The sequence below is a fragment of the Bos javanicus genome, chromosome 15, assembly GCF_032452875.1.
Source record: "Bos javanicus breed banteng chromosome 15, ARS-OSU_banteng_1.0, whole genome shotgun sequence".
Classification (NCBI taxonomy): domain Eukaryota; kingdom Metazoa; phylum Chordata; class Mammalia; order Artiodactyla; family Bovidae; genus Bos; species Bos javanicus.
In genome coordinates, this window is record NC_083882.1 from 1321787 (window position 1) to 1333453 (window position 11667).

General features: G+C 48.3%; 1 protein-coding gene across 1 annotated transcript; it reads left to right on the plus strand.

Moving 5' to 3' along the window:
* Window positions 1-300: 300 nt before the first annotated feature.
* IZUMO1R (IZUMO1 receptor, JUNO) lies at window positions 301-3111 on the plus strand. Its single transcript, XM_061439699.1, has 4 exons — window positions 301-750; window positions 1622-1831; window positions 2245-2380; window positions 2512-3111. Exons 1-4 carry the CDS (start codon window positions 613-615, stop codon window positions 2778-2780), a joined length of 753 nt encoding a protein of 250 aa, XP_061295683.1. The 5' UTR covers window positions 301-612; the 3' UTR covers window positions 2781-3111.
* Window positions 3112-11667: the final 8556 nt, after the last annotated feature.

Below are 11667 nucleotides of genomic sequence, written 5' to 3' on the forward strand. Positions count from 1 at the left end.
CGGGTGCCTGGCTCCCCCACCCCATACTCAAGCCGGGTTTGTGATGACTTGGGGATGGTAGAGGCTGATCCCTCACTGCTCGAGAGGAAAGGACTCTGCCCAGAGGGAACTGGGTAGGGAACTCTAGAAGCTATGGGCCTGGAGGGGACCTCCCAGAGAAGCTAGAGTTGGGTTAGGACTGCATTCGCCATACTAGCCAGTCCTACTGCATCCTTGGCCCCATGAAGAGTCTGCCTACTGAGTGTGTGTTTAGTTACTCACCCAAGGTCGGAGCTCTAAATTCCCAGCCCGTATGTCATCTAGTTAGAAAGGCTGCTTCCATGTGGAGAAGGGCTGGGGAAGGTCCCCAGGAAAGCTGGAGCCAGTCCACCCCAACACTCCCTCACCTTGGGGCTGGTCTCTTCCCTCCCTGGCCTGCTTCGGTGTCTGGACGTTGTTGGGAACGTTGTTGGGATGAGACATTCATGATGCTGCCTCAGATAAAGGTCCTAGAAGCAGCCCAAGTGTCATGGAGTCTGAGGGAAGCTTGAAGCCCATGCTGGCTCTGGGGGTGACAGGGTGTGGAGTGAGGGGTTCTGCCCATCACAGCGGGGCTCTTCTCTGTGGCAGGCCATGGGGTGGTGGTGGCGGCTCCTGTTGGGGCTGTGGGCAGTGCCCCCCACGTGCACTGGGCATGAGCTGCTCAATGTCTGCATGAATGCCAAGCCCCACAAGCCAGAGCCCGGCCCGGAGACTGAGCTCTATGAGGAGGTATGGAGGCCAGCCCTGGTGTGGGGGTCGGGGAGGGATGGGCACTGCTTTGGCAGATCAGGGAAGAGACACAAAAGCCAAGAGGGTTTCTGAACCCCTGTCCATCTTGAATCGTTTGGTTCAAGAGACAGAGATGTGGGCAAAGGCCCCACTGGAGGGGGGTTATGTCCTTTGAGACCATAAATGCCGACTGATTCAACATTTCCATCCCTGAGCTGCCTGGCCACTCAGGGAGTCGGGGCAGATGGTGATCCCAGAGACTCATCAGTGGTCAGCCTAGATTCCAACAAGCAAGGCTCGCCTCCTCTGCCCTCCCACCAGCAGGCCCTGAGGAAAAAATAAGACCTAAGGGACTCGTCCCCAAGTTCCTAAAGGCGACTGACAGGGATGAGGGCCGAGGACTAGGGCTGGACTAGGGCTGAGCCCTTCTCGGCTACAGGCGCCCTCCTCTAGTGCAATCCCACATTTCCAAGGGTCTTAGGTTCCCCGCTGCCCCCCCCCCCAGGGTCTGAGACCTTGAAAGCCCTGTCCCTAGAGGACATGCAGTCTGTGGCAGGGAGGCCAGTGCCCAGGCATCCTTTGGGTGTGAATACTGACAAACTGGAGTAGAAAATGGCAACCCACTCCAGGATTCTTGCCTGGAAAATTCCATGGGCAGAGGAGCCTGGCAGGCTACAGTGCATGGGGTCACAAAGACTCAGACATGACTGAGGACACTGACAAATGATCAGCATTCCTTCCACCCCTTGGACACTGGCCTATCCCACTTGCGAGGTCCTCTTCGAGCAGATGGCTTTACCTTTCTGACCCACTTGCTCATTGCCCCCTTGCCCCTTCTCCCCATGGCTTTTGTGTCTTGGTCTGTGCTCAGTGCATCCCCTGGAAGGACAACGCCTGCTGCACAGCCAGCACGAGCTGGGAAGCACACCTGGATGTGTCTCTGCTCTACAACTTCAGCCTGGTTCACTGCGGACTAATGATGCCTGACTGCCAGAGGCACTTCCTCCAGGCCATCTGCTTCTACCAGTGCTCCCCCAACCTGGGGCCTTGGATCCAGCAGGTGGGAAGAGGTGGGCTGGGCGTGGGGGAACGGGGAGCGGGGAGGGAGGCGCACGTCCATCAGGGCCCACCTGACATCCATCAGAGTGCCTAAGAGGCTCAGCTCCAAGACGCTAACAGACAGCTATGGACAAGAGCAGAGTCAAGAGGCTGCCGCTGGAGAGAAGGACTGAGAAGTTCCCTCTGACCCTAGAGAACTGCCTGCGGGGAAAGCGGTCAAGGGAGAACAGAAGGATGGAGGCACTGGGTCTCCTCTCCTGTCTGTAGGAACAGAGTCGTGTGCAAACTCTCTAGCCTCGTTTTTCTCATTTGTAAAATATTTAGCGATGTTAAGAGAATATGTCCCGGTGGTATCTGACCCAACTATCATTGTAGCTGTAGACAGTCTTCAAACTGATGATCTGACAGTTCTGCCTCTTGCTGCGCGGCACTCAGGTGGACCCACGCTGGCAGGCGGAGAGGGTTCTGGACGCGCCCCTGTGCCTGGAGGACTGTGAGCGCTGGTGGGCAGACTGCCGCACCTCCCACACCTGCAAGTCCAACTGGCTTGGCGGCTGGGCCTGGAGTCGGGGTAAGTGAGGCTAGGCAGTGCCCGGGAGGGCCCCCCTCCCCCAGGCAGATGCAAGCTTGGGTCTCCCCCGGGGCAAGTCCCGGGGCCGCGCGGACGGGAATAGCTGAGTGGCCTGCGCCTGGCCCCCGCAGGGAAGCCCCGCTGCCCCGAGTGGGAGCCCTGCCGCCCCTTCCCGCACCACTTCCCTACGCCCGCCGACCTGTGTGAGAGGATCTGGAGCGGCTCCTTCAGGGCGAGCCCGGAGCGCAGGGGCAGTGGGCGGTGTCTGCAGAAGTGGTTCGAGCCCGCCCGGGGCAACCCCAACGCGGAAGTGGCCCGCCGCTTCGCCAGCCCCGCGCGCTCCTGGGCGCGCTGCCCCGGGCTCCTGGCCTTCCCTCTGCTCCTGCCTCTCCTCTCCTGAGAGCCCCCTTCCTCCCACACCCTCTCCTGCGCCGCCCCAGCCGGCCCGGCCGCAGCAACCTCCTTCCTTGGGACCTCCTTTCAGTCCCTTCGAGTTTGCTTTGCTGGGCCTCTCTGGCCTGGAAGTCAGCTGGGGGCCAGGAAGGAACCAGAGACCAGCCCCTCCTGTCTTAAGGCGGGGGACTTGGATTCGGGGTCCCAGGCCCTTCTTACCCAGTGCACGCCCCCCCCCTCTCCCAGCAAAGCTGAGGGGGACCGCCCTGGCCTCCCCTCCCACCATGATGTCTCCAACAAAACAGCACCCACCTTTCCTTCAGTGTGACCCCAGCTGTAGTGACCTCTCCAAGTTGGTTGTCACTTTCCTAAGGATAATAAACTTCTTAATACATGCCAGGCCCTCCTGCTATATCCTTACAACACCTCTGGTGAGAAAGCTTTCAATGCTCCCCTTTCTTCAATATTAGCAACATACCATACAAAAGACCCAAAGCCAAGGGAACCATGGGGCCACCCAGACCATGTGCTCGATTCTGGGGGCCAGGATCAAAGTGGCAGCCTCAAATGCTTTCGGCTTTCCCCTTCATTTTAACCTCAGAATCACAGCACACTGGTCTGAGATGCTGGAAGCCTGAGTTCTAACGTCTTTACCACTTTCCGTATGACTTTGGACAAGTCTTTTGACCTTCACTGAAGACTCGGAATGAGAAAGTGGACCAGATGATTTTAACTTAAGAAAAGGGGAAAACGCAGTCCCCTGTCTATCAGGGTGGACTCTGTGCTTCTCATGCTGTGCGTGTCGCAAAGACCAAGAGAGAAGAGGCGGAATGGGATCAGAGAAGGCGGCTTTCACGTCCCTTCTTCAAGCAGACTGGCAGCCCACATACCCACTCAGAACCTTTCAGACCCTCAGACCTTCCCAGTGGAGATGGTGCCTCCCCACCTTCTCCTTGATACAGCGCAGTGTCTAGTAAGGCTGCTGTTGAGTTGGGAAAACCAGGCAATGCCACCCTGCATCTCTCTCATGCTTTCCTGGTACTTAAGCCCAAACCTATCACAAGCACGGCCCTGAAGTTTTAACACCTATGGATAGAGCTCTGTAAGTGAGGTGCTCAGAATCTGGAGGAGGAGGCAGACGGCCCCAGTGGCGACAAAGTACTTCAGTGGGCAGAACCCCCGGGCCTTGGCGGGGGGTCCCAGGACGACCTCACGAAAAAGGTGAGGCTTGAGCCCTGGTGAAAAAGGGTCACTTTACTGAGAACACGAAGGACATGTGAGCCCAAACCCAGCCAGATCCCCAAGGCATGAACTGCATGAAGCAGGACCTTTAATTGCTCTTCAGTCAATCCATTGTGACTTCAAAAATACGTATAATAGGTAAAATCTCTCGAGAACTGAGGACTGAATGAGGTGTCTGAGAGTGTATCTTTGGTAATAAAGCTGAGAGTTTAATGACTATTTTTTTTTAGTAATTTTAGATGTAAATATAAAAATTTGTCAAAGTAGGGTTAAAATTGAGACAGACAAAGGAAAACTAGTTCTGGTTACTATTTACTGATTACTCTGTGCCTGGGGCTCTGCTAAGCTTCTCACAGGTATTAGCTCCTTTGATTCTCACAAAAGCTTTAAGAGGTACTCTCATGCCCTCGCTTTTCAAATTAGGACAAAAGCATGTGGCTTTGAAACCAGGTAAAGGAAATGGCAACCCACTCTAGTATTCTTGCCTGGAGAATTCCATGGACAAAGGAGCCTGGAGGGCTACAGCCCATGGAGGTGCAAAGAGTCGGACACAACTGATGGACTAACGCTTTCAATCACACTTTCAAATCTGGCCATAAAGTTCCAGCTCACTGAACACCCAGGTATGTTGTGGACTGGGGCTGGGGCAGGGATGGGGGATGGAGGGGTGGGTGGGGGAGCTGGGTCCTGGCAGGTCCCTGTCTGGAAAGAGACTGATCTGTCTCACCATATGTGATTGGGAGAGGTGCTGGGTTTCAAGGAGTGAAGTGAAGTGGAGCTGTCAGATTTGCAGTTAAGTTGCTTGTTTTTAATCAGAGCATCCATGTACTTGGCTAAACCCAAAGGTCAAAGGATCTCTAACACAGGCAGCCCCAGCCAGCCCCTGGACCCCAGGGCTCCTGCTGGATTTAGGTGCACTCTAAATGTATCCGCTTCTAGCTATTGCTGGATTTAGTTCCAGAAAAGTTGCAAGAGGTGGCTTATCTTTCTGGCACACATCCAGACTACTTCTTTTGCTCTCTATTCTGTTGGTTTTTCAACTTAATCTTCCAATCTTTTTAATTTTGGAAATGTATTTTTAATTTCCAGGAGACATTTTTTTAACTCCCTTGTTCTTCAAAGCCTGCTGGTTTTGGTTTTATGGACAAAATATCTTCTCAAATCTCACTGAAGATCTAATTAGAAATTTTTTAAAGCATGTTTCTGGTCTCGAAAGATCCATTTTCTTCAAGGTCAATCTGTTTATCTTAATCTCCTATGTACTGCTGGCTTTCTTCGTGTCCAGTGACCTTGGCTGTGTGTCGTATTTAAGAATGAGGCACTGGGTTGATTTTTTTAGGCAACTGGTATAGGTGTCTTCCGTGGTTGTATGTGTGGGTCTTTTTTCCTGACTGGCAAAGCTGCTGGGGAGTTCTGAGTCCACGGGGAGGGCCATTGACTGGAAGTAACTGAAGACTCACCAAGTGAGAATGAGCAAAGTTTCTTTTGTCAGAGCTTGCTATAGGAAGGGAGTCAGCCACCATTATTCGCATTTTGGCTGAGACTCAAAGGAGAAAGTTTGAGAGGTTTCAGGTGTGCCCTGATTAGAGGCTGTTGGCATGGAGAAGCTGGAGGCGGGCTAATGAAGCAGGGCCTCCCGTGATTGGTTGAGGTGTGTATTTGGCTTTCTCTGACTGGTCGTCTGTTTCTCTGACTGTCCCTGATGGACAGGGAAGCCTGGTCTGCTGCAGTCCATGGGGTAGCAAAGAGTCAGACAGGACTGAGCAATCGAATTGAACTGACAGGTCCTCAGTTGAGAGCAGAGCGACAAACTAGAGATGCTGTTAGTTGTCAAGTCCTGGCTATGTGAAGCTGGTTGTTAGAAGAGTTATTGTTCGGCTTCTTGGGTTGGTTGCAAAGATAGTTGTCTAACTTCCTGTAAGTCTGATTTATAGATAGTAGGCTGGCTTTCTGGCCTTCAACCCATTACTGCAGATAATGAGTTAGGATTCTATTTTTATATACATCTGGCCATTGTCCATTTGTAGTTTCTCAAGACTGAGTTGGCAGGAGCCCTATTGGAGTACAGACCCTTCAAATGCTGGATTAAGGATGGTTCTCTCTGGGGTCCCAGCATCAGATACTTCATCGTATATAAACTGCAGCACTATCCAGAATTTAACTTAAATTTTAGAGAGAACCTCTTGCAGGATCCGAAACACCAGGGGTTAAAGTTGGGTTTCCTGAGCTCTAGGTTTGGGCAGAAGTCGCCATGGGAGGGAGCATGTAGTCTTTCTCTCTCTGCCCCCCATGCCTGCCAACTGAGAACCTCCCAGAGGTTCTGCCTGGTGGATCAGCTCCTTCTGCCTCCTCCTCCTCTTCTGGCAACCCCTGGTCCCCCTGACAGATTTTCCTGTGCTTTTCCATCTTTTAAGTATTTGCTGAAATCTGTTGCTCACTGGTCTTCTTCACATTCTCTTAGGAAGGGAACACTTAGAAATAAACAATCATTTTAGTAAGATACTTAAGTCATTCCACCTTCAAGAACCAACAGTTGCAGATTTTTAAAAAATCTCATTGTTATGTAATAAGTAGATTAAAAGGGGGGTCAAACCAAAGACAAGGAGGTGGAGGACAATGTGTAGGAGGAATTTGCAGGTGGGGAATCAAATAAAAAATATAGACGATAGGAGCCTCATTGTGGGTAACACTCCAGGAGGTGCTACTTCAGTCTACAGGAGAGACAGTGGATCAGAGAAGCATAGATTCAGGAACTACTGGGAAGATAGCACATAGAGAAATTTGGGCCATGCTTGTGTATACAGTGTCACAAAGCAGGTATAAGATAAAATATGGGGGAGAGAGAACTATCTCCAAAGAACCAACAGCATTAGATAAACTGACTCTGACGCTGCCATTTCTGAGCACTGCTTTCCTGAGCCCAGGCTGTGGTAGCTCTCGGGTAGTAGGGAAGACAGCAGAGGGCATTCTTCCTACTGGATGAAACCCAGTCACTTTCCCACTACAGGGACAGCAAACTCTACCCTAGTCCTTCCTCGGAGAATTCTGGGGAGTTGTAGGTAGCAGGCAAAGAAAAAAAAAACAAAATTATTCTCCTTGGTATTCATCCCTTGCTTTAAGATTCCTTTCTTAGTAAATCTCCTCAGTAAAACCACTTCCTTGAATGCAGAAGACACTGAAGCCTGACATGCATCCCTGGGCTCGTGTTCCCAGCCCACTCCTCTGCTGCCTGAAAACAGTGACCACCTTCCCCAGTCCCCTTCCACCATGTCCCTGCCCAGACCTCTCACAACCCCAGCCCCACTGACCTGCTTCACAAACATGACTCCTTGCCTAGGTACCCCCAATGTCCCATTGCTTTTGCTGTTGGGGGGACTAAGATTTGGAGATTTTTCTGGTGTCCCAGGCTGGTGTCTTTCCAACTGGATCATATTTCCCAACTCCAGCCCTTGAGATAACTTAAGTGTCCCATCTCTTCTTGCGTCCCAAGGGGGCAATGTTCCTGCCAACAGAAGCAATCACCCATTTTTCATTTTCCATCCTTTCCTCTGTTCTGCTAAATTCATCCTCAGATTTACCTTCCCACAGAATCAGAAATCACTTTTGGCAGTGTTTTTGCCACAGATGAATTACAAAGAAAAATCTAGAGGAACAGAGAGGACTTCCCAGGGGGTAGAGGCTGCTAATAGGCTTGGAGATCCTGTTAGGATTTCATCATGGAATTGTCCATCAAATAACTGACTTGGGACAAATGAGAAAGGTGCAGGCTGGAGATGAGAATTTCCTGGAAGTGCGACTTAGGGCTGTGGAAGTAGATGAGTTCTAAGAAAAATGTAGAGAGCAAAACAAAACACTTGTGGAGGATCACTAACTTCCACTACAGTTGGAAGGTGACAGGTGAAATTGTTACCAAGCTCAGATCAGGTTGCTCACCATTCGAAAATCAACCCAAGAGAGACACAAGTTTTGGTGGAAAAGAAAGTTGCTTTTAATCAGAAAGCTACAGATCTGAGGAAAATTGGATTTGTGTACCACTTAAACCAACTCCAAAGATTCTACTTATTCATGAAAATTTTTAAAGGGCAAGGAGAAATAATCTCAGTTAATCATTGAGACAGGGAATGAGACTCATCCTTATCCCCCACTGCGTGCAGGCTTGTCAACTTACTGTGTTCTTCCTCTAGATATAATCTTGTTCACACAGTTTTTTCATGAGATTGCTGAAGGGGCAGCTAAGAAAGACATCTAGTTATCTGTTAATTACTTATTCCTTATTTCTACTTTTTTGACCTATGGAGAGAACTGACAATTTAGCAAGGTATCATGTGATCAAAAGATTTGAAAGAAAAAAAGAAAAAAAAAAGATTTGAAAGGTGTACTTGGACCAGAGATGAGTAAAGCTTGGGGGGATGTGATTGATTACATTGAAGTGCAGTTGATTTATAATGTTGTATTTGTTTCAGGAGTATAGCAAAGTGATTCAGTCATACATCTATATGTATATTTTTTTTCTTTCAGATTCTTTTCCCTCATAGGTTATTACAAAATATTGAATGCAGTTCCCTATGTTATACAGTAGGTCCTTGTTAGTTATCTATTTTATTTATAGTAGGGGGTATATGTTAATCCCAAACTCCTAATTTATCCGACACCCCCCCCACAACTTTCTCCTTTAGTAACCATAAGTGTTTTCTATGTCTATAGGTTTATTTCTGTTTTGTAGAAACATTCATTTGTATCTTTTCTTTTAGATTCCACATCTAAGTCCTATCCCATGGTATTTGTCTTGCTTTGTCTGGCTTACTTCACTTAGCATAATTTCTAGGTCTATCCATGTTGCTGCCAGTGACGTTATGTCACTCTGTGGTTGAGTAATGTTCCATTGGATATATGTATCACATCTTCTTTATTCATTCATTCATCAGTGGTTGTTTCCATGTCTTGGCTACAGTGGACACTGAGGTACAGGTATGACACTGAGTGGACACTGAGGTACTTGGCTACAGTGGACACTGAGGTAAAGGTATGATTTTCTCTGGAAAGGTATGATTAGGGATAGGTTTGCTGGATCATACGGTTGTTCTGTTTTTTTTGTTTGTTTGTTTGTTTGTTTTACTTTTTAAGGAACCTCCATACTGTTTGCCATAGTGGCTATGCCAATTTGCATTTCCACCAACAGTATAGGAGAAGTGCCTGATTTAAAAGTTAGTTACACGATGACCCTATATGGAAAACAGAAAAAGAGACACAGTCAATATGCCAGCAAGTTTGGAAAACTCAGCAGTGGCCACAGGACTGGAAAAGGTCAGTTTTCATTCCAATCCAAAAGAAAGGCAATGCCAAAGAATGCACAATTGCACTCATCTCGCATGCTAGTAAAGTAATGTTCAAAATTCTCCAAGCCAGGCTTCAACAGTACATGAACCATGAACTTCCAGATGTTCAAGCTGGATTTAGAAAAGGCAGAGGAACCAGAGATCGAATTGCCAACATCCGTTGGATCATCGAAAAAGCAAGAGCGTTCCAGAAAAGCATCTATCTCTGCTTTACAGACTATGCCAAAACCTTTGACTGTGGGTCACCACAAACTGTATAAATTTCTTCATGAGATGGGAATACCAGGACCACCTGACCTGCCTCTTGAGAAACCTGTATGCAGGTCAGAAGCAACAGTTAGAACTGGACATGGAACAAAAGACTGGTTCCAAATCCGGAAAGGAGTCCGTCAAGTCTGTATACTGTCACACTGCTTATTTAACTTATAGAGAGAGTACATTGTGAGAAATGCTGGGCTGGAAAAAGCAGAAGCTGGTATCAAGATTTTCAGGAGAAATATCAATAACCTCAGATATGCAAATGACACCACCCTTATGGCAGAAAGCAAAGAACTAAAGAGGTCCTGATGAAAGTGAAAGAGGAGAGTGAAAAAGTTGGCTCAAAGCTCAACATTCAGAAAACTAAGATCATGGCATCTGGTCCCAACAGTTCAGTTCAGTTCAGTTCAGTCGCTCAGTCGTGTCCAGCTCTTTTCAACCCCATGAATTGCAGCACGCCAGGCCTCCCTGTCCATCACCAACTCCCAGAGTCTACCCAAATCCATGCCCATCAAGTTGGCAATGCCATCCAGCCATCTCATCCTCTGTCGTCCCCTTCCTCTCCTGCCCTCAATCCTTTCCAGCATCAGGGTCTTTTCCAATGAGTCAACTCTTCACATGAGGTGGCCAAAGTATCGGAGTTTCAGCTTCAACATCAGTCCTTCCAATGAACACCCAGGACTGATCTCCTTTAGGATGGACTGGTTGGATCTTCTTGCATGGCTGCAATCACACTTCATGGCAAATAGAAGGGGAAACAGTGGAAACAGTGACAGACTTTATTTCTTGGGCCCCAAATTCACTGCAGATGGTGACTGCAGCCATGGAATTAAAAGACACTTACTCCTTGGAAGAAAAGTTATGACCAACCTAGAGAGCATATTAAAAAGCAGAGACATTACTTTGCTGACAAAGGTCCATGTAGTCAAAGCTATGGTTTTTCCAATAGTCATGTATGGATGTGAGAGTTGGACTGTGAAGAAAGCTGAGTGCCGAAGAACTGATGCTTTTGAACTGTGGTGTTGGAGAAGATTCTTGAGAGTCCCTTATACTGCAAAGACGTCCAACCAGTCCATCCTAAAGGAAATCAGTCCTGAATATTCATTGGAAGGACTGATGCTCAAGCTGCAACTCCAGTACTTTGGCCACCTGGTGCGAAGAACTGACTCATCATAAAAGACCCCAATGCTAGAAAGATTGAAGGCGGGAGGATAAGGGGATGACAGAGGAGGAGATGGTTGGATGGCATCACTGATTCAGTGGACATAAGTTTGAGTAAACTCTAGGAGTTGGTGATGAACAGGGAAGCCTGGCATGCTGCAGTCCAAGGAGTCTCAAAGAGTTGGACATGACTGAGCGACTGAACTGAACTGAAAAGAGACACAGATGTAAAGAACAGAATTTTGGACTATGTGAGAGAAGGACAGGGTGGAATGATTTGAGAGAATAGCACTGAAACATGTATATTACCATATAGATGACCAGTGCAAGTTCGATGCATGAAGCAGGGCACTTAAAGCCGGTGCCCTGGGACAACCTAGAGGGATGGGATAGGGAGGGAGGTGGGGGGCGGGTTCAGGATGGGGGACATATGTACACTAATGGCTGATTCATACTGATGTATGGTAAAAACCACCACAATATTGTAAAGTAATTAGCCTCCAATTAATTTTTTAATTAATTTATTTTATTTTATTTTTAAACTTTACAATATTGTATTAGTTTTGCCAAATATCAAAATGAATCCGCCACAGGTATACCTGTGTTCCCCATCCTGAACCCTACTCCCTCCTCCCTCCTCCTTCCCCATACCATCCCTCTGGGTCATCCCAGTGCACCAGCCCCAAACATCCAGCATCGTGCATCGAACCTGGACTGGCGACTCATTTCATACATGATATTATACATGTTTCAATGCTATTCTCCAAAATCTCCCCACCCTCTCCCTCTCCCACAGAGGCCATAAGACTGATCTATACATCAGTGTCTCTTTTGCTGTCTCGTACACAGGGTTATTGTTACCATCCTTCTAAATTCCATATATATGCATTAGTATAC

Bases quoted from the DNA above. Each gene is read 5' to 3' on its own strand.
- IZUMO1R (XM_061439699.1), top strand. From the start codon at position 613: ATGGGGTGGTGGTGGCGGCTCCTGTTGGGGCTGTGGGCAGTGCCCCCC. The intron at 751-1,621 runs GTATGGAGGCCA...GTCTGTGCTCAG, and splicing joins AGACTGAGCTCTATGAGGAG to TGCATCCCCTGGAAGGACAA. The intron at 1,832-2,244 runs GTGGGGGAACGG...CGCGGCACTCAG, and splicing joins TGGGAAGAGGTGGGCTGGGC to GTGGACCCACGCTGGCAGGC.